The 20,032-nt window shown below is 33.9% G+C and overlaps 1 protein-coding gene across 17 annotated transcripts in view; it reads right to left on the bottom strand.

Moving 5' to 3' along the window:
• Window positions 1–20,032, bottom strand: part of LOC109098710 (SRC kinase signaling inhibitor 1-like) — a 113,029-nt gene that overhangs the window by 69,943 nt on the left and 23,054 nt on the right. The window contains exon 1 of one of the 17 annotated variants that reach the window (XM_042719855.1): window positions 13,123–13,782. The exons of 14 other annotated variants lie outside the window; for them this stretch is intronic. In XM_042719855.1, the coding sequence (XP_042575789.1) occupies window positions 13,123–13,126 (4 nt within the window). In that variant the 5' untranslated portion in view covers window positions 13,127–13,782. Of the gene's footprint in view, window positions 1–4,760; window positions 4,919–13,122; window positions 13,783–20,032 lie in introns of those variants that run through there. 2 more of the 17 variants (XM_042719856.1, XM_042719857.1) reach the window with 2 other exon arrangements.

The raw sequence follows: 20,032 nt of genomic DNA, 5'->3' as shown, positions 1-20,032 counted from the left end.
ACACAATCGATGCATGGTGGTGAGTAATACATTCTTGGAAAAACAATATGCAAAATAAGCAAAGGGAAAGAATTGAAGTCCTTTGCTGAAAAAAAAGACATTTATTCACCATTACAAACCACAGACACCAATATTTTATGTGTCCCATTCTTGCTATACACAGACAATTCCATGAAAATGCATTGTGAATAAACTACTTAAATGGACAATGCATCCAAAAATGAAAATTCTGTTCTCATTTACTCATCTTCAAGCAATCCCTTTAAGACTAAAAGATAACTAAACATAAATCAATGTGTGTGTGTGTGAGCTGTCCCTTTAAGACTTCTAGGTGACTTAAGAGAGTTCCCCGTTCTGCTGTATGACCATAAATGAGAACGAAACTTGAATTAAATTAAGCTGGATGATGGAACATCAACACTGTTATTTGTATGAACTAAACCAGCGTTGAACTCACTAAATAATAATACTACTGCCTCTTAAAACCACAATACAAAATAACCCCAAATCTCACCATACATTATTTCCCATTATTGCTTATCAATATGAAACTTCAAAGACAGCTGCATAGACAATCTGTATTGTACTGTATAAAGCACTATAGAAATAAAGGTGACTTGATTTGACTATGATCATGGTACTCCAGTTGTTCCTGCTGTAAATAAATCACTTATTTAAAAACAAAACTAACTAAATGAGAAGTAAGAGGAATTTAGTAAAAACCCCACTGAGTACCAAGGAACTCTTTGATAACTATTGAAAACGGCAGTTTTAGAAATTGTCCATGTCATCAGCTTCAACAGGTCACATGCTGTACATTTGCAATGGAAATGATGAGTCATTGCTGTATTTGGCTGATGTTGTTTTTTTTATCCAGGATGAGGGCATTGTGTTTTACTGCGTGTTTGCTCATTTGTTTCTGGATAGAGAATGTTTCCTCCATTGATTCTGCTGTATTGACTTTGGCTCAGAGACTCCCAAGTGCTATACATGACTGCATCATGAGAAGACACTGAAGTCGAACAGAGGGCAAAAGAGACATCCTTCTTCGTAACTTAAAGTTGTTGTAGAAAGTTATCTTTTTTTTTTTTTTTTTGTTAAGGTGAGTAAAATGCATTTATAAGGCAAAATTTGCCATCTTTGCTTACGAACAGTCAAGGACAAACATTTGTAATTGTTTATTGGGCACTGGTAAATAAAATAAAATAAAATAAAATAAAATAAAATAAAATAAAATAAATTAAAAATTAAATATAAAAAAAAAATAAAATAAAATAAAATAAAATAAAATAAAATAAAATAAAATAAAATAAAATAAAAATGAATGAATTGTGTGTCATTCTATGTGGAAAGCTTTAACAGAGCATGAATCCCCAGAAGGCCAGTCTAACTCTCATTCTTATTCTCAGTCCCTCCGGCTCTCTGTGTCTCTGTCAGTCCCTCGTGGTCGCCCATAGGGAGTGGTGCACGGAAGGAGGAACGGGTGGGGCAGCCTCACAGATGGGCTGGTGGGTAGGCTTCCGTGGTTACAGGCGAAGAAGAAGAGGAAGAGGAGCCATCTGGCCGTGGTTTGGTGAGATGACGTGTCTCGCTCCTCACCCACCGCCACCACACCCATAACACACATGGAAACATGCCTAACGCTCTACCAACTGTTATACAAACTACAGGTATCAACCTTACAGATACAGCTGAATGACAACACCTGCTCTCGCACCTGGAAGGATTTGTAATCCCAGCCAGGAAATATCCATCTACCCTAATACTCCACTACCCATAGGTGATGGAAGCTACAGCGGCATGAGGAGTTAACCAGCATGCATTGCAACAGTGAAATACTGCCATCAACAGACATTAATTATAACCTTCGCTACTTCAGTAGTTCTCAACTGATCGCACTCAAAAGTGGATCCTGGACAGGCAGCGAAAAAAACAATGCTAAATTCAAATCATAAACAAAACAAAAAAATCAATGAAAATGAAAAAAAAAAAAAAAAAAAAAAAAAAAAAAAATCCTTCAGCCCTAAATGGTACAGGATTATTTAAAAACCAAAAACAAACAAATTCATTTAAGCTGTTGTTTATTAATTTATTCATAAATTGACATGATTTTCCTACTAACCTTATGTGATATTAGTAATTTTGCCTTTTTAGGCATTGTATGTTTTTTTTTTTTTTTTTTATAAACTTTGATATTTGATTCTATTATTTTTTTTTTTTTAAAGTGGGTGTATATGTTAAAGTGCATGAAAAATGTAGAATTCAAAATCTAATAACCTTTTTTTACATCTTTAATTTTACTCCTTTAAGAGCCCAAAAATAATCAATCACATGGGCAATAAAATAAAATAAAATAAAATAAAATAAAATAAATTAAAATAAAATAAAATAAATAACAATGGTTTTTAAAGATAAAAATGATTTTTGTTAGAGGATGTAATATATTATCATAAAAATGATAAAATATTAGCATATAATGATAATAATAATAATAATAATAATAATAATAATAATAATAATAATAATAATAGTTATTAAAATAATAAAAAATTGTTTTATTGTTAAAAATATCAATAACATGCAAATGTGATCACTTTTACATTTTTAAAAGAAACAAATAAAGCTGAATGTAAAGTTTTATACATTTGCAACTCCACACACACCAAGTCCAAACACTTGATCAGATATGCTGTAAGCACATTGTGTTACATAAGGTCAGAGTGTTTGTCAAGAAGAACGTTCATGATCTTCATCATTCTTTGCATGACATCCCTTTTAGCATGTTCACAGTAGAGGGGACAGAACTGCCCCGTAGAAACCTGGGAAATGTCAAATGGCCTGTTTGTGCATGTGTGTGTGTGTTTAAAGGTAATTTAGCTGCTGCTGTTCTGAGAAGAGCAGTGAACACACTCTTATACTATTTTCCCAACCAAAATCATAACCTTATTTCAAAACAGATCATGATCTGTGTTTGAAATTCTTCAACCAACAGCAATAAAAACACAATGTTTTCAGAGCAAGTCAAAATGTCAGCTCTGAATCCACGAGAGGAAAGTGTGTGGTAAAGAGAGAGAGAACAAAGAAGGCAAGAATACTCGAAAAAAAAAAAAAAAACATGTAAAACTGGGACAAGAGGTGGTCAGAGAAGAAAAGTAAGGAAACGGGAAGCAGAAGAGAGGAGAATGACTTATGGGCGGCCTGAGCTGGAGGAATGGGGTGTGACAGAGAGAGGCATGAGGGATTTGGGAAAGCACTTGATGTCTTGTTAGCCTCAACCTTCCTCACACTGTGATTGGCTAAAAATATCACATAGCTCATGTTGAACAAGGTGCATTCTGGTTTGTGCCACTGGAGCATTTATCATCACATGGCCCCTAAAGTGCCAAACGCAACCTTTCTCTCTTTCGCTCTCTCCATCTCTGTCGCCAAATTCCTCCTCTTCTCCTTCTGTTTATTCCTCCTCAAATCTAGCACAAAGCCCACTGCTAATTACCTGTACTGTTCTAGGCTCTAATGATCTTTTAATAAAGCCCCATTCCTTCAGTTCTCCGCTTTTTCTTTTAGCATAACCAAGTATCACACCTTTCCTTTCTACATTATTCATCAAAACATTCTTGATCCTTTATATCTACATATGACCTCTACAGCCATCAGCGTTGTCTTACATATAGAACTTATTTCCTTCCCCCTTCCCATTTTTCATAACTCTTTTCCTCCATTTCCTCTTATATTCTGTCTTTCCTTCCCTCTAGATTGCATTTAATCTACTCTGTTTTATTATGTTACTTCCATCTGGTCCTTTTTACTTTCTATTTCCTTTTCATATCCTCCCTCCAGCATCAATGCTACTTTGCTTCTGTCTTTGCTCTGATTGGTGGGAGGGGAAAATGGTCTCATTTCTTTCCACAGATATAAAAAAAAAACCCTCACAGGCACTTTCCGTTTCTTCTTCAAACCCTCTATAGTGGACGACAAGTCTAATGTGTTTACTCAGAGCAAATATACTGTGAGTTTCAGAAGTCTGAGACCACATTCAAAATCTAATTTAAACTTTGTTTTTACACCTTTAAGAGCCCTAAGATAATCAAATGCATGGGAAATAAAATAAAATGAAATAAAATAATCTCAACGGAGAAAAAATATTTTTTGCTGCCAAAGTGCAGCATGCACACAATTTTCCTTCTAGGATCAAAGTGAAATCACTTTGAAATCCTTTAAATCTGAGCTCAAAATGTAATTTTAACTTGGAAATGAACACCATTTTATTTATGAAGTAAAATGAATAGGAAATGTTTCAGATTCTTCAGTATTTCTAGGTCACAAAGTAAATTAGTAACACTGATCTTGGTCTTCCTCTATTGAAGCTCAAGATGCTCAGTGGATCAACTCAAATCATGCTGGAGAACATGATCATCAGGCTCAACAAACTTGTGGAGTTCATTCAAGTGCTGCCATTAAAGCAAAAAATAAAAATACTAAAGACATTTTTAATTGAACTTTTCACTTTAGTCAAAATGCTGTAATGAAACATGCAATATTAAATGAATTAATGAATACAAAACAGAACAATTTTCATTAGTAGACTTTTTGACCCCAGTAACTGCAAGTAATCTTAACAAAAAAGACAGAAAAAGGGCAAACAACCATATTACTCCCCCTGGCAAAGACATTCCTCATTCCACTTAAAATTAGCAATAGAAGGAAAAGAGCTGGGAATATCAAGTTAAAGATGAATAAGAAGAAAACAATTTGCATCCAACCTGGCTATTCTTGTTCCTCATTGCTCATCACTTTTCCTATCTCTTCTGTCCAGCTTTATCCCACCATTATTCCAATCCATTTCCAAAACAGTCAAGCATATGACTGAAAATGTCTAAGCATTGACAGAGAAAGAGAGAGAGAGCGAGAGAGAGAGAGAGAGAGGGTGGGAGCAAGTGTTGGCTCCAGTGGGTTGGGTTGGTTACAGAAATCTCTCTCTCTCGGTTTCGCACACATCTCTCTCATTATCCACAGCTCACTGCACGAAGCACAGAAAAGAGAAAGTAAGAAGCTTTTGCCCTGCTAAAACTCCAGCCTATGTGTTTATGAGTGTGTATGAGGGAGAAAGATTTAATGTGGGTGCATTCGTGTCTGTGCATGTGAGAAAATGAGCAGACGGTGGTGTTGTTCAGTCAGTGGGTGATAGATAAGGTGGGATGTGTCACCGAGGCATCAGTAATATCTAACCTGGCTACCTGACAGTCCTACTGAGAAAATACACACACACATTCCACTTTCCATTGACATCTACTGCACCCACAGAGTAGGTAAAGCCTGACCCACATTAACAAACAACAGCCAAGGCATACTGGCATACTGCATTACTAGACTGACACTTTGAGAAAAACATTGCAAAAATGGTACTTCTTGTGATACAGCAGCTTTAGCTTTTATAGTTGGCCAGTACATGTAGAGGGACAACTTTTTACCTTATCTACCACTAAAAAGTGCATATTATTACATTGAAGTAGTACATGTACCAAGGTTATTACTGTTAACAGTAACACTTTAGATTAAGGTGTCCCATGTTACGTATACTTACTATTACAATAGCGATTAATTATGCATAATTACATGCAAGTAACCATAATCCTAACCATAAATTAAGTACATTTAGTTAAATAATATTACTCAGTACTTAAATGTATTACACTGTAAGTGTCAGTGACACCTTAAAATAAAGTGTAACCTTTTAACTAAAAGTACATTTAAAACTATAAAAAGTTCAACAAGCGAAAGCAACAAAATAAATGTTAACTATAAAGAATAGAGGTAAATAAGGTACAAAAAACAATGCAATGTGATACGATATGCTGCTAACTAGCAAAAATAATTTTTAGCATTTTACATGCAAATAAATAATCAACTGCAATGTAAGTAATTCACGATTATGACTTTATTAATAAACTGGTTGTTTCTCGTTGGTGGAACATAAGCATTTCTGTATTATGTGTGTATATATGTGTGTTCTAAAAAAAAAAAGGTACAAAAGCTGTCACTAGGGCGGTACCTCTACAAAAGGTAAACTTTTGTACCTAAAGGGTCCATACTGGCACCTAAAGTGCACATATTAGCACTGAGCACAAAACCAAGCTTCTGCTATGGTCATTCCAGTCCTCTGACCTGAACCCTATAGAAAATGAGAGGAGTGAACTGAAGAGAAGCACCACCAACATGGAGCTGGGAATCTAAAGGGTCTGGAGTGATTCTGGATGAAGATATGGTCTCTGATCTCTTGTCAGGTGTTCTCTAACCTCATCAGGCATTATAGGAGAAAATTTAGAGCTGTTAAACTGGCAAATGGAGGTTTCAAAAAGAATTGAATAAAAGGGTGCCATTAATTGTGGCCAATGTGTATTAGAGAAAAACATTTATTTCTTAATGATACCCCCCCCCATTTTAAATTCTTATTATCCAATGAAAGGTTAGATTTTTGTGATTTTTGTAAATAAAAGATCAAAAGGATTAACAATGCAGATTAATTTTCACAGCCTTCTTTGATCATATATACCAAGGGTGCCGATATTTTTGGCTATGACTGTAATGACAGAATTGCCATTTTTGGGTGAACTAATCCTCTAAAGGGGATGTCTAGACATTTTGGTCATGATGCTATGTAAATCTTCACAGTGGGCTGTCAGTCTTTGAGAAACTCACAACACAAGACTTTTATTCCCTTTAGGGAAATATTTCCAAGAATCAGATAATTCCCTTGAAACCTACAGCACCGAGCCGCTATTAACACAAGACAAGAACAGGCCCATACACTCTGATCTTCCAGCACAACATAACAAAAGCTGATCAAAGAACACTTGTTTCTCTCCATTTCACTTTTCTTCAGGCTGCAGCTCCACTGAGGAACTGACGTCCATAATTAACGAGCTTCAGACAGACTGCTGCACTGATTTACCTGTCTGCTTGCTAACTGTTCCATCACCAAAACAATCTTTTTTTGATCTTCTTTTAAAGACACAACCCTTCATTTAGGTCTGCACGCAGGGCATCTTTATTGATGAACGTCTAGAGCGTAGGAGGCTGAGGCAGTATTTGGATGTCACCAACAGTGGCAGATTCTTTCCTCCTCTGCTTAAAGCAATCATTTCTCTTTCCAAAACCCAACTGAACTCACTTTATTCTGCTGGAAACATTGCTCAGCATGGAGGTAAGCAAACATACTAATACAAGCATACACTAAACCCAAAAATAAATAAAAAAGTGATAAAGTCTGCAAACAGCTTTAGCTAAATGGCCAAAGCAGGCATACAACAATGAGCGACTTGCACTTCCTGTAACTTTTCAGCACCATGACCTTGAAAACCATAGATATTCTCCTTTTTGCCCACGCTTGACTGCTCACAAATGTGAATTTTTAATGAAAAAAAGGTTTGTAATTAGAAAAACATCAGGTTGTTAGTGAACCTTTGCAGCTAAAGAGGTTTCAGTAAATTGGTTAATGATTTTCTTTTGTTTGATCTACTCTTGGACTGACATAAAACCAAGTCTGGCATGTATTAGGGGAATCTTAGGTGGCTAAATGACATTTTTTGGGCCAAGAACAGCTCTTTTAAGCACGAGTGCACAGACAGCTCCTGTCCTGAGGTTTAGACCCCCAGCTCCTCAGTGCTGTGTTTTAATTGGCCCATGTCAGGACCTCTGCACTGAGGAACCATGTTTTAATTGGCCATTGAGTCCAGATTCAGGAACTTTTCAGACTCCTGTTACATAGTTACAACATCTGCTCACTTTTAGTGTGATCAAGTTTAAATGTGAGTGTGAATTAATGCTCTAATAATATAATAATACATAAACCATTGGGACAAAAAGTTAACTTCAGTTTAGAATAATTATGATTTTTTAAAAGAAGTTTCTTATGTTCAGCACCATTTATTTAAAAAAAAATAGTAATGGAGAAAAAAGCTTTTCTATCACAGGAATAAATTACATTTAATATTTCACAATATCACTGTTTTTACTGTATTTTTGATCAAACAAATGTAGCCTTGTTGACCATGTCTGACTTCTTTCAAAAACATTAAAAACACATAAACAACATACAAAATACAAAATATAGCTATGATAACATAATTAAAATATATAAAGAAAAAGAAACATTCAAACCTAAAAATACTCATAATTCATAGTCCAGCTTTTGAAGTATTATTGCTGTTTGTTACTGTCTAATAAGACAAAAATACAAAAGAGAGAGAGACAGTTTGGCTCTTATGCTTTGAGAATCTAATTATTACGGTAAGTGTTTATTTTTAATTGGATTCAATGCAATGAGAGCAATAGTTTCCAGAGGTTGTACTTGAAAAAAGTCTTGTTTGTGTCTGTGTGTGTGTGTGTGTGTTGTGAAGACAAACCAACTTTGTTGAGAATCAATCTTTTTTTCCTTCAGTTGCACAAGAGAATGTTGCTTTAGGGAACTAACATTCACAGAGAGAGTTTCTAAGGGTCGTTAGATACTGAATCTCATGATTTTCAGCAAAAAATAGTTTTCTGTTTGAATATTCATCAAGTGATATACATCAAGTGGAACACCCTGGAGGTGGCAAGAGTTAATTTCTGTAATTTATGTGCATCCTGCCAGTGTGCTCTTTGAGGTCTGCCGTCTTTCAGCAGAATTAACAGATGATTCCTTAGTTAGTGCAGGGCTGAAACAGTGTGAGTCCAAACTAACTGTCATTTAATTACCACTCACAAACACACAGCACTGAACTTTGAGAGAGGGAGTGTGGCTATATTATATATCTGTGTGGCTATATCTCCTGGAACAACTGGGTTTAAAGTTGCATTGAGAATTTCTTCAATTAAAGCATTAAAACTAACAGATAGTGTCTCCAGCATATAGCGTGACTGCACTTCAGGTGACCTGAGCTTGAGACCCAACCCCCTTCTTGAGACCCAACTCCGCTTCTATATTCTAGCCCATATAAATAAAAAGAAAAAATAGCAAAAATAAATAGAAAATTTGGCTTCATTAATTTTTGCTGCTTTTTATTGTTTTACCCTTGTTCCAGAACCAGATTTGTGATTTTAAAATATAAAAATCTTTATTAAAATAATTTTTTTAATTAATTAATTAAATATATTTTAAAAATACAAAAATAATAGATATGACAACATCTAAAAAAAAAATGCATAATTTATTTTTTATAATGGAAATTATTTGCATAATCTTTAACAATAACTTTGCCTCATTTTTGCATAATTTCTACCACTATCAACAAATTTGCCATTAAGTGTTATCAAAATGTGCTTGTTCTCGAAAATGACAAAATGTGAAGACCATGCTTTAGAAAGAATATGACACATGTGATGTGTGAAGAAAAAGAAAATCAAGTACATTATCACTTTTTTTTTTTTGTAGTCATTCAAATCAAGCTGTAATTTTCTTAAAAAATTCAAGGAGTGTTTTTAAGATACATAAATGCTGGCTAACAAAATAAATAACAATAACAAATAATAAAGCATTATAAAATAAAAAAAAAAAAAAAAAAAAAAAAATAAAAAAAAAAAATAAAAAAAAAAAAAAAAAAAAAAAAAAAAAAAATAACAAAACAAAACAAAACAAAATAATAAAATAAAATGCATTTCAGAAAATTACAATATTTAATTTTTTAAAAGAGCCCATGGCTGAACAAACACATTTTTTTTTTTTTTTTTTAAAGAATGTTTCTGTGTGAGAGAAAGAGACAGGGACATAGACAGAGGAAAATACAGTGTATCTTAAATCGAATGCACTTTCATGGCTGTTTTCCTTCCTTGGCAAGCTCTCGGGGACTGATAACACAAACTCAGAGATACACACATACTCACACCTCACCAGACAACACTGTGAGACCACGAAGACTCCCAGTCAGCCCAGACGTCTAGATCCAAAACAGTGCTGAATAATTTAAGGGCTACACATGGCAAGACTTAGGCTTTTTCTGTGGACAACAGTGGAGCATTTGCCAAATCTTACCAGAAAGTCAAGTCAAGTCACCTTTATTTATATAGCAATTTTAAAAATACAGATTGTGTCAAAGCAGCTTTGTGGCATTAATTAGGAAAAGCAGCACATGAGGAAAGATAGTTTAGAAAACACTGCCGTGGCAGTGACTACAATAAGTAAGTGAAATATTCCATAACACTGCAAAGTTACAGAGCATACAGCTGACCAGCAGTCTGTCTAAGCTGAGTGTGTGTGGGTGCAATGTCTAAACATGTCTACATACTGTACACTAGCTGATATATAGATATATAATGGTGTATGTGTGAGCACACACTGTATGCATATCAGTAAGCACATATGTTTATGTTCTAGCCCTAGACTGTCTTACACAACATAGATAAACAGCCATGGGACTATTAAGGGTGAAAGGTTTTTCAGCAGACAGCCAGTAGCTCTGCATTTCATGCCAGAGCAAATGGGAATTGCATTTCGGAAAAATTGCAGCATAAAAACAGCATGTAATTATCTACAGCTGCCAGACGCTATTATCATCACATACAAAAATTACGAATTAAATCAGCAAACTTTAAATGACACATTTCGTGAGCGTATCTGCATGGCAGCAGTGTATTGTGGGTATGTATCTTGGCTGATACAGACAGGCCCAATGTATTCTAAGACATTGCATCCTTTTGAAAATGTTTTTACAAGATTTTAGTTGTATTAACATTAAACATTTATGGCGAGCGGCACACACACACACACATAGACACAAACAAGCACAAAGGGAATGCTGAGAATAACAAATTCAGAACAGATAAAGAATGTCACACATGGAAATCTGTCATGTAAATGCATCAGTCACACATAAAAACACAGATTCACAAGCACACACACATTCAGACAGCACGATGACAAAGACTGGAGGTATTTCAAACTGGCAAAGGATGCATAGCCTGAATCTATTTACAGATTTGCTTAGACTTTTGGGGAAAAAAAATTATATTTCTAATGTTCAAACTATTTAATTCTGGATTTTTTTCACTTGTGAAGGGTATGGAGGATCACTTCTGAGTTTTCACATACAGCGCTTGGAAATGTCAGCTTGATATATAAGTGCGAATGTGTGAGAGTGTTTGTGTACAAAGCCGCATATGCATTGGATGTGTCCATGTGTTAGCTGAAATATAAGGCCATCTGGTGATCACAAGACACAAGCTCTCTGATCTGACGCCTACTGACTCCAGCCACAGAACAATGTGTCAAGGAATCATAATTTTTCACGCCCCGGCTTTGAAAATAAATAATGGTGGCACTAACAGTAGAAATTCCTCACAGAGCTGCACTTGACACACATAAAGCTCAAAATAGTTGAGCTGAATTACCAACGGACCAAAAGCACACAAACTAGAGCTTGTTCATACTAGAGTCAAATCAGCAGCCAGACCAACTCATACCAACACCAGCAAAACATTATACTGCAACAAAATAATTAGCAATTATTTCTTAAATATAACATGTCTTGCACATTGCCAAAGATACTGTGTTCATTTAAAAGTTACTTTGGTTTCTTAGCAACAAAAAAGATACTGCAGGATAGTTCAGGCAGTTATCATATTGAATAATAATAATAATAATAATAAAATATAATGCTATTAAATTGTTATATATATATATATATATATATATATATATATATATATATATATATATATATAGATATATATATTATATAATAAAATAATAATAATAATAATAATAAAAAACTTTATTTTCTATAGCGCCTTTAAAAGTCACATCAAAAAACACTACAAAAACACACACAAAAAAAAAAAAAAAAAAAAAAAAAATAATAAAATAAAAAAAAAAAAAAAAATACATTGAGATTGACAATCAGAAAAACATATCACATATATGCTAACCGGAAAAAATACGTTTTAAGAGAACATTTAAAAATACTAAGGGATTCAGCCTGTCTAATTTCAGTAGGAAGAGAGTTATATATATAATTATGTTTATACAGTGAAAAAAAATTCCCTAATGAGAGAAAAAATAGTACTACTTTATTGTTCTTGTCATGCATTTTATGTGTACTTACTACAGTAATAACAGTAAATTGGTAACAGATAAATAACAGTAAATTAGTAATAAATAAATTAGTAATGGTTTACATTACAGTAATAACAGTAAATTATTAAAGAGGGAAACACATAAATCATACCCTGCCACAGCACAATATATATAAAAATATTTATTCTTATTATTGTTATAATATTATTATTCTATTTAATATATTATTATTTAATAATGATAATATGAATTAGTATTCAGACATTTTAAATTGTCATTAAAATTGTCATATCTATATAGTTTAAATTATTATTATTTAATTATTAAATTATAATTATTTTATTTTATTTTTATTACCATATACACAACTAAATATATAAATACATATATACATTTTATTAAATATTATTTATTATCTATTTATTATTTAAAAAATTGTGTAAACAAAACTTTTGGTGCATAATTTCTAACAACTAATCCTACATAAAACCCTTACTCTATAATGTTACTATTATTTGTTAAATAATATTACTGATTCGTATAATTGTAACAATGACATCTTAAAATAAAGTTCAATCAAAGTAATAATAATAATTATAAAGTGTGTGTGTGTAGGGTATATACAATTAATATATTAATACAGTGAAATAAAAAATTATGATTATAATAAAAATATTATTTATATATATAAATTTGTATTTCTCTGTAATCATTATTATTAATAATAACAATAATAATAATAAAAAAAAAATAGAGACAAATAAAAAATGAGAGGGAGTGCAAAAAATGTATAAAAAGATAATAATAAAAGCTGAGTTGAGATATGATTGCTAGCCAAATCAAGAGTCAGAAAACAATAAAAGGACTGAATGAGTGACACTGTCAGATGAACAATTGACGGAAAGATAGGATGGTGTTAAAAAAAAAAGCATAACTACAAGCTTATATGCAAAAGTCTAAGAGCTTGAACACAGGCTTGTCAGCTTGACGTAACAGAATGCATCTCCAAGCACACACACATACAGAAGAGCACGTAAGAAACAGGCATCTTTGAAGAAGACTGCGCTGTCACTTACTCATCTGAACCGACAAGGACGATGGTTAGTCCATTAGCTTTAGAAGAGGACAGGCTGAAGGAATCCAGTGTAAAGAAGCTATTATTCCAGCTGTATCCGGCAGCACTCATGAGTCTGTGTATGTGTGTGTATGTGTGTGTGAGCGTGCATTAGAGTGTTAGACTCGTGTGAGGATGCTGCCGATGCGTGAACATGTGAAGAGGGCAGAATGTGACACCAGCGGGACGAGCAGCCAATCAGAGCATGCATTCAGACAAACAGGGCACTCTCTGTGACTTTCTCTCATCCCTTAGCCCTCTCTCACCTGCTTTCCCTCTCTTATTTCCTTCTCTTGCTTTAGGGGAGAAGTGGAGAGGGTGATAATGGGAGACTGTCCGTCATGCTAGTGGATGACCCAGATTCAGAACAAGAGAGTGAGAAAGGAAGAAGAAGCTGGATGCAGTGAAAGAGAGAGAGTTTGAAGAGCGGAGAAAGAGAGAAGGAAGAGGGGAAGGTAGCGTGTCCATGGTGATTTGATTAGACCGGTTGATCATGGAGCAGAAGAGATGAGAGATCCTCATCAGCTAGAGGAAAGAGGGAGGAGAGAGAAAGAGTGTGTAGAAAGGAGGAGGAGCAGGAGGAGTTCTGCTGAAACACATAGCGCCTCACTGTGGTAAGCACAGATGATACATACATGCACACACACACACACACACACACACACACACACACACACACACACACACACAAAAGATAAATCAAGACATACTATAGACTTCTATTGGTGTTATATTTCTTATAGCTACTTATAATAACTACAGACTAACACTACTTTTGCCCAAAAACACAGAACTTTATTATTTTAAGTAATTTATTTAAATACTATTTTTAAATTATTTACTTTAATTACGAATAATTATAATTTGTATTGCCTTCATATCATTTGAGAGACTATATTTTGTACTTTTAAAAACTCATTTGTCACACCACAGGATATCCATAATGAACTGCTGAATAAAATAAGCTGATTAAAAAAGTTGAACTTATAAGAGAAATCATAATCACACACACACACACACACACACACACACACACACACACACACACACACACACACACATATATATATATATATATATATATATATATATGGTTGGAATGGAAGATACAGATTGTGTTGACAGATGTCTTATACACCTAACGAGCTGACATTAGGAGTAACTTCTTAAAGTGGCAGGACAAATCTGTGTTCCACATGAGCACAGAACCAATCTGTGGGAGCCAGAATTCTTGCTGGTTGGTAGGGGATCAAATACTTATTTCACTCACTGAAATGCAAATCAATTTCTAACTTTTACATAATGTGTTTTTTTCTGGATTTTTGTTGGTTAATATTCTGTCTCTATCAGTTAAAATAAACCTAACATATATATATATACATAAATATATATGTTATTTTATATTTTATTAAATGTGATTTATTATTTATTATCTATTTATTACTTATAAAAAAAAAGTGTTAACAAAACTTTTGGTGTATGAAATATCATACACACAATTAATTTGATTGATTATTGTTTGATTAATTTATGTTATTGATTTAAAAAAAAATACTGGGCATTTACACATCAACAATACATTTACACACACACATGATTAAAGGGACTTATTCTGAATGCTTTTGGCAGTAAAGGAACACTTTAAAATGGACATTTGCCTCAACAGTCATTTATCAGGAAGGCTCAGTCAGCAGAGACCAAGACTGACCTCTTCCAACACACTTAAGCTTCAATGTTGATGTAAAAATGTAAATGTCTATGAGATAAAGGGAATGAGGCAGCAGCGATATATGCTGCGCATGACTGCACAATGTTGAATAAGAAGCAATGCAGCTCCTCAACACCAAGATACTGTAAGACTTACATTAATCAATCACATGCTCTCAGAACAGCATTACTGCAGCCAACACGATCTGTACCATTTTAGACAGTAACAATGCATAATATGCAGTAAACACAGGCATTTATGGTAACAGAGGAGTCAGCATTATTTTCAGCACCAAGGACAGCTCCAGGTTGGCCCAGTTTATCAGCACCATGGACAGCACCAGTGCACCTCTCAATGCAAATAGCAGCTCTTTCAACAACACTTAAGATCTGCACAAACAAAGATCTTAAAGAGCAGCTCCATGTAGAGGTGGACAAATGTTTGAGCCATTCTGAATACACAATGCAAATATCACAGTGCCAAGCATTCTGTCATGGGCCATGCACAGGGATCAAGAAAAAATGTGAATCAGTTAGAGAGGGGAATGAATAAAAAACATAATGGAGGTTCAGATGGGAGAGTCACAGTATGTACGATGTAAAGATCGAATGATTGCACTCTCAGTGAGACAGGAAGAGTGCAATCTTTCTCAAGAGCCGTCCTTCACTCGCCCTTCAACTCACAGCATCTTTTGTTCTCCTTCCTCAAGCGATTTAAACCACATTTCAAAGGGAGGCATATCATGTAAATCAGGATTTTCGTTGCTCTTTTGAATTAAAACATCCTGAAGTACTAGTACACCAAACAATCCAAAGCCTCATCCCTACCATTTATGAAAATGTAACTGCAAAAATGTGTCACTCAACCATCTTAAAACCATCAAGTGAATCTCAGTTTTTTTTGACATCTTTCACAATGTAATGCAGGAACTAATGCAGGTTGGACAACTAATGCAGGTTAGCCAATCACAACACAGACCATTTACATATAGATTTAAAACGGATAGTTCACCCAAAAAGTAAATTCTGTCATCATTTACTCACACTTATGATGTTCCCAGCCTGAAATTTCAAAAGATAAACAACATTCTTTATAATAAAAGTCAATAGGGTCCAATGTTGTCCTGTCAACAACATTCTTTAAAATATTTTGTGCTCTTCTTTTGTGCTCCAAATTCAAATTCATACAGGTTTGGAATGACATGAGGGTCAGTAAATGGCAACAGAATTTCCAATTTTGATTGAACTATCCCTTTTTAGGTATAGTAGCAAACACAATCTACCTAATTGAGAGAGAAGTTGGACAGTGGGCATGTTAAACTATATTATGACTCTTTTGGAGACCTGAGAGTGAACATTTAAGTCAGATATGCACCCTACAAGTGATTAAAAATGGATTGCACTCAGTCTGTGTCTATATGACTCGAAGACATTTCTGGGTCAATTCAATATCAAAAGATGTTTTCGTGTCCACTGTAAAAGAAAAAAGAAAAAAAAAACAGTGTTTGATCACAGCAGTCGAAGTGATTTAAGGTTGGGATTTGTTAAAATAAAATGGAACACATGTATCTGATCGATTCTTTCTTTCTTCTTCCACTCACTCTTTCTCCCTCTCTCCCTCTCTTTTTAGTAGGTGGTATCTTTATATTGAGAAAGACCCATCACCCTCTCTGTCTCTGCTTTGCTTATCTCTATCACACATACTTCTGCCTTCTCCTACCTCCTCCCCTAAACCAAATATCGCTGCTTTCATTTTCCCTCTCCTCCTTCGCTTTGTTTTTTGTTCACTTTGGGGACAAAGAATAAGTAATCTCTGCATTTTTTCAATCTGTCACTCAGCCGGAGAATGGCAGAGGAGCGGAAAAGAGGACGAGAAAAAATGCGACTGAGGAGAAAAGATGGATGGGGTCTTTTGATTTTAGAGTGCTTGTTAATTTTCCCCAGCTGTCGTTCACACAGAACAGCGCACGCATGGCTATAGATAGATGCTGAACAGTTTAGCGCTGTGGCATACTTCATGACTCATTATGCTGAAGAGAGTTCGTAGAAAGTTGATGAATCTTTTTCGACCTTGAAACCTTTGATCTGTCATAAACAATTTATAGCTTTAGTCTGATGTTATAGATCAGGTTTGTTGTGTGATATTTTTAAGATAAAACAATCAACAACCGTAGCAATGGGCAATCTTTACACAATATATAAACAATAATCATCTAAGGAGTGAGTTAGAGAAGGATATATCAGACCGAGTGTGCAAATAAAATCTTATGAGATACACAGTCTTGCCTTCGCCAAATTTTTTACTAAATGGCAAAAGATCTGGTCCAAATTATTTTGGCCAAGTACCACCCACAATACAAGAGACTGTCAGACTGACAGACTAAAGCAACAAACCACAGCAACTTCTGTTTTATGTGCTGTTTGGATTCAGATGGTGAAATAGATTAAACCACAACCATAAGATAATACATTTTATACATAATAATATTAATGCATAAAAAAATTAATGCATAAATAAAAATGCATTTAAATAATGATGCAGATATCAGTGTACACTGTTTAAAATTATACTTTGCAGAGACTGCCACATCACTATTAAATAATTTTATTATGTTATATAATAATAAGACAATATTATATACCATTCAAAAGTTTGGGGTTGGAAAAAAAAAGATAGTTAGAAGTTTTTTTTTCTTATTGTAAAAACAGTGATATTATGAATCTGAATTAATAATTTTCACTTGGAGGCAGTGGATATTATGATATTATGAATTTTCACTGGATATATTAAAATATATTATTCCACTAATAGCAACAGCTGCATCATTACTCCAGTCTTCAATGTCACATGATCCTTCAGAAATGCCATTTTTGAATTTAATGCTTATCTTAATGAACAAAATTAATTTTTGAGACGTATTCACTGCCACTTTTGAATTTAATGCATCCGTGATGAACAAAATTAATTGATTTTTTTTCTCTTAATTCTTATTACTGCCACTTTTGAATTTAATGCATCCGTGATGAACAAAATTAATTGATTTTTTTTCTCTTAATTCTTATTTCTAAACATCTTACTGACCCCCAACTTTTGAAATGTATTGTAAATATATAGAAACATATTTTACATAATGAATGCGTGTGTCCAAAAAAAATCATATACTCATACTAACCCCAGTATATATTGTATATATATATATTATATTTATTTATAATTTATATTTAAATATATATATTCATATACAGTATATATATATATTCATTCATATATATTTTATTTATAATTTATATTTAAATATATTTATTTCATAATAATTTAATAAATTATTTTTTTTTTTTTTGTGTGTGTTAATTTCTCAGATCAGAAAAGTGCACTGTACAATTTTAACGTCGGGGGGGGGGGTGCAACGTTCCAGGGAAGAAGCTCACGGCAATCCGTATTAGACCCCATCAGCTCACGGCAATCCCAATCATACAAAACACAAACATACAAAACACAAAAGTCCCAGGGAAGAGAATTTAGGTGGAGGAACATTAGCTAAGCCTTTCTGCGCTCACTAATGCTCTCTGAAAGTCATGACCAGTCTGTTTCCTGCCACCGAATGCTGCGTGTGACTCATTCCTCACAATCTGGATAGACTGCAGAGCACATGAGAGGAATGCAACACCATTTAGATGAAAAAGTTAGCTTAAACAACTTCAAATCATGGCCTCCAACAACGCTTGGTTATTTTTAATGCATAATGAATGCATCTACAATATGCCGCAGCGGCTGTCAAATAAACTGCCTGCTCTGCAACACCTGGCACAATGAGAAAAGTTCACCATACAGTTCAGAAAAACATGAGTTTATAGGATGCATGCATTTTAAAGCTTACAGTACATGACTCCTGGATATTTAATATAAATCTTGTTGTAAACAGGCCTACAGTAACCACTTTTACATATGCAAAAACTGTGGCTCTCCGAACTCGATACGAATAGTGGATTACTTCATGGTTTCCCATGGTAGTTTGACTCTGGCATGCTCTTCTGATCTGCTGCACTAATTGGCCTGTGCTGTCAAAGGCCACAGAGCATAATATGAAAGAGGAAAGTGCCGGCATCAAAAGACATCAGCCGGAGTGCCTGTAGTGAGAAACCTAATCCATCTCTCCTCACTGTCACATTCATTACATCATTCCTCACTGCTGCACACATTTAATTTCCTCTTAACTAGCCATTCTTAAAATAAAGCACGTTAGATTCAATAAATAACAATTTGCACTATTTAAGGTTGAGTTGACTCTTCAAATTGGTTTCTGTTTTTTTTAAAAAAAAAAAACAATAGCAAATACACAGTGGAGAGACTGACACCAATGAAAATCTGAAAATATTTTTTCTTTTAAACCCTAGTTTAAAAAAAAAAAAAAAAAAAAAAAAAAAAAAAAAACTTTTTTTTTTTTTTTACGAGTAAGATATATTTCGGATTCTGGACTATTCCTAAGAAATTCTCCACTATTCCAGCACTGATAAAAGAAGTAAATTAGTTACAATGATCACATGACTATTTTTACAGATGGTGAGATGTTCTTGCCTTCCACTGAAGCTCAAGATGCTCTTTGGATCATCTCAAACCATGCTGGAGAGCATAATAATCAAAAATAGCATAAACTTTTGGAGTTCAAGGAGCTTGAGTGCTGTTGTCATAAAGGCAAATAAGGAACAAGCTAAATACTGACACATTCTGAAATTCATGTATTTCCATTATAATATATAAATGACATTATAATATACATTAAATAAAACAGAATAAAATGGAATTTAATTGTATAGTTTTAATACAGTATTAATGTTATATTTTTTCACTGGTAAATGTATCCCACAATTACAGTCATAATCTTCTTTTTTCTAAAATTCCAGCTCAGAGAGCTTTCTATTTTTTTTTATATTGCATCAAATATACAATTTTATAAATAGAGCAAGCTATGATGTGTGTAAACAATAAAGAAAAAGACACACACACACACACACACACACACACACAGGGAAAATGCCATAGAGCACAACATTTATCTCAGGCTTGCTAATGATGTGTGTAAACAATAAAGAAAAAGACAAAAGCTTTTCAATTCTTTGTCTTGCAATCCAAACACAACACAATCTAATCTGCACAGCAGACAGAG

Source organism: Cyprinus carpio, chromosome B3, assembly GCF_018340385.1.
Source record: "Cyprinus carpio isolate SPL01 chromosome B3, ASM1834038v1, whole genome shotgun sequence".
In the NCBI taxonomy this organism is placed as follows: Eukaryota; Metazoa; Chordata; class Actinopteri; order Cypriniformes; family Cyprinidae; genus Cyprinus; species Cyprinus carpio.
The sequence above is the reverse complement of the archived record's forward strand: the minus strand, read 5'-3'. Positions and strand labels throughout refer to the sequence as shown.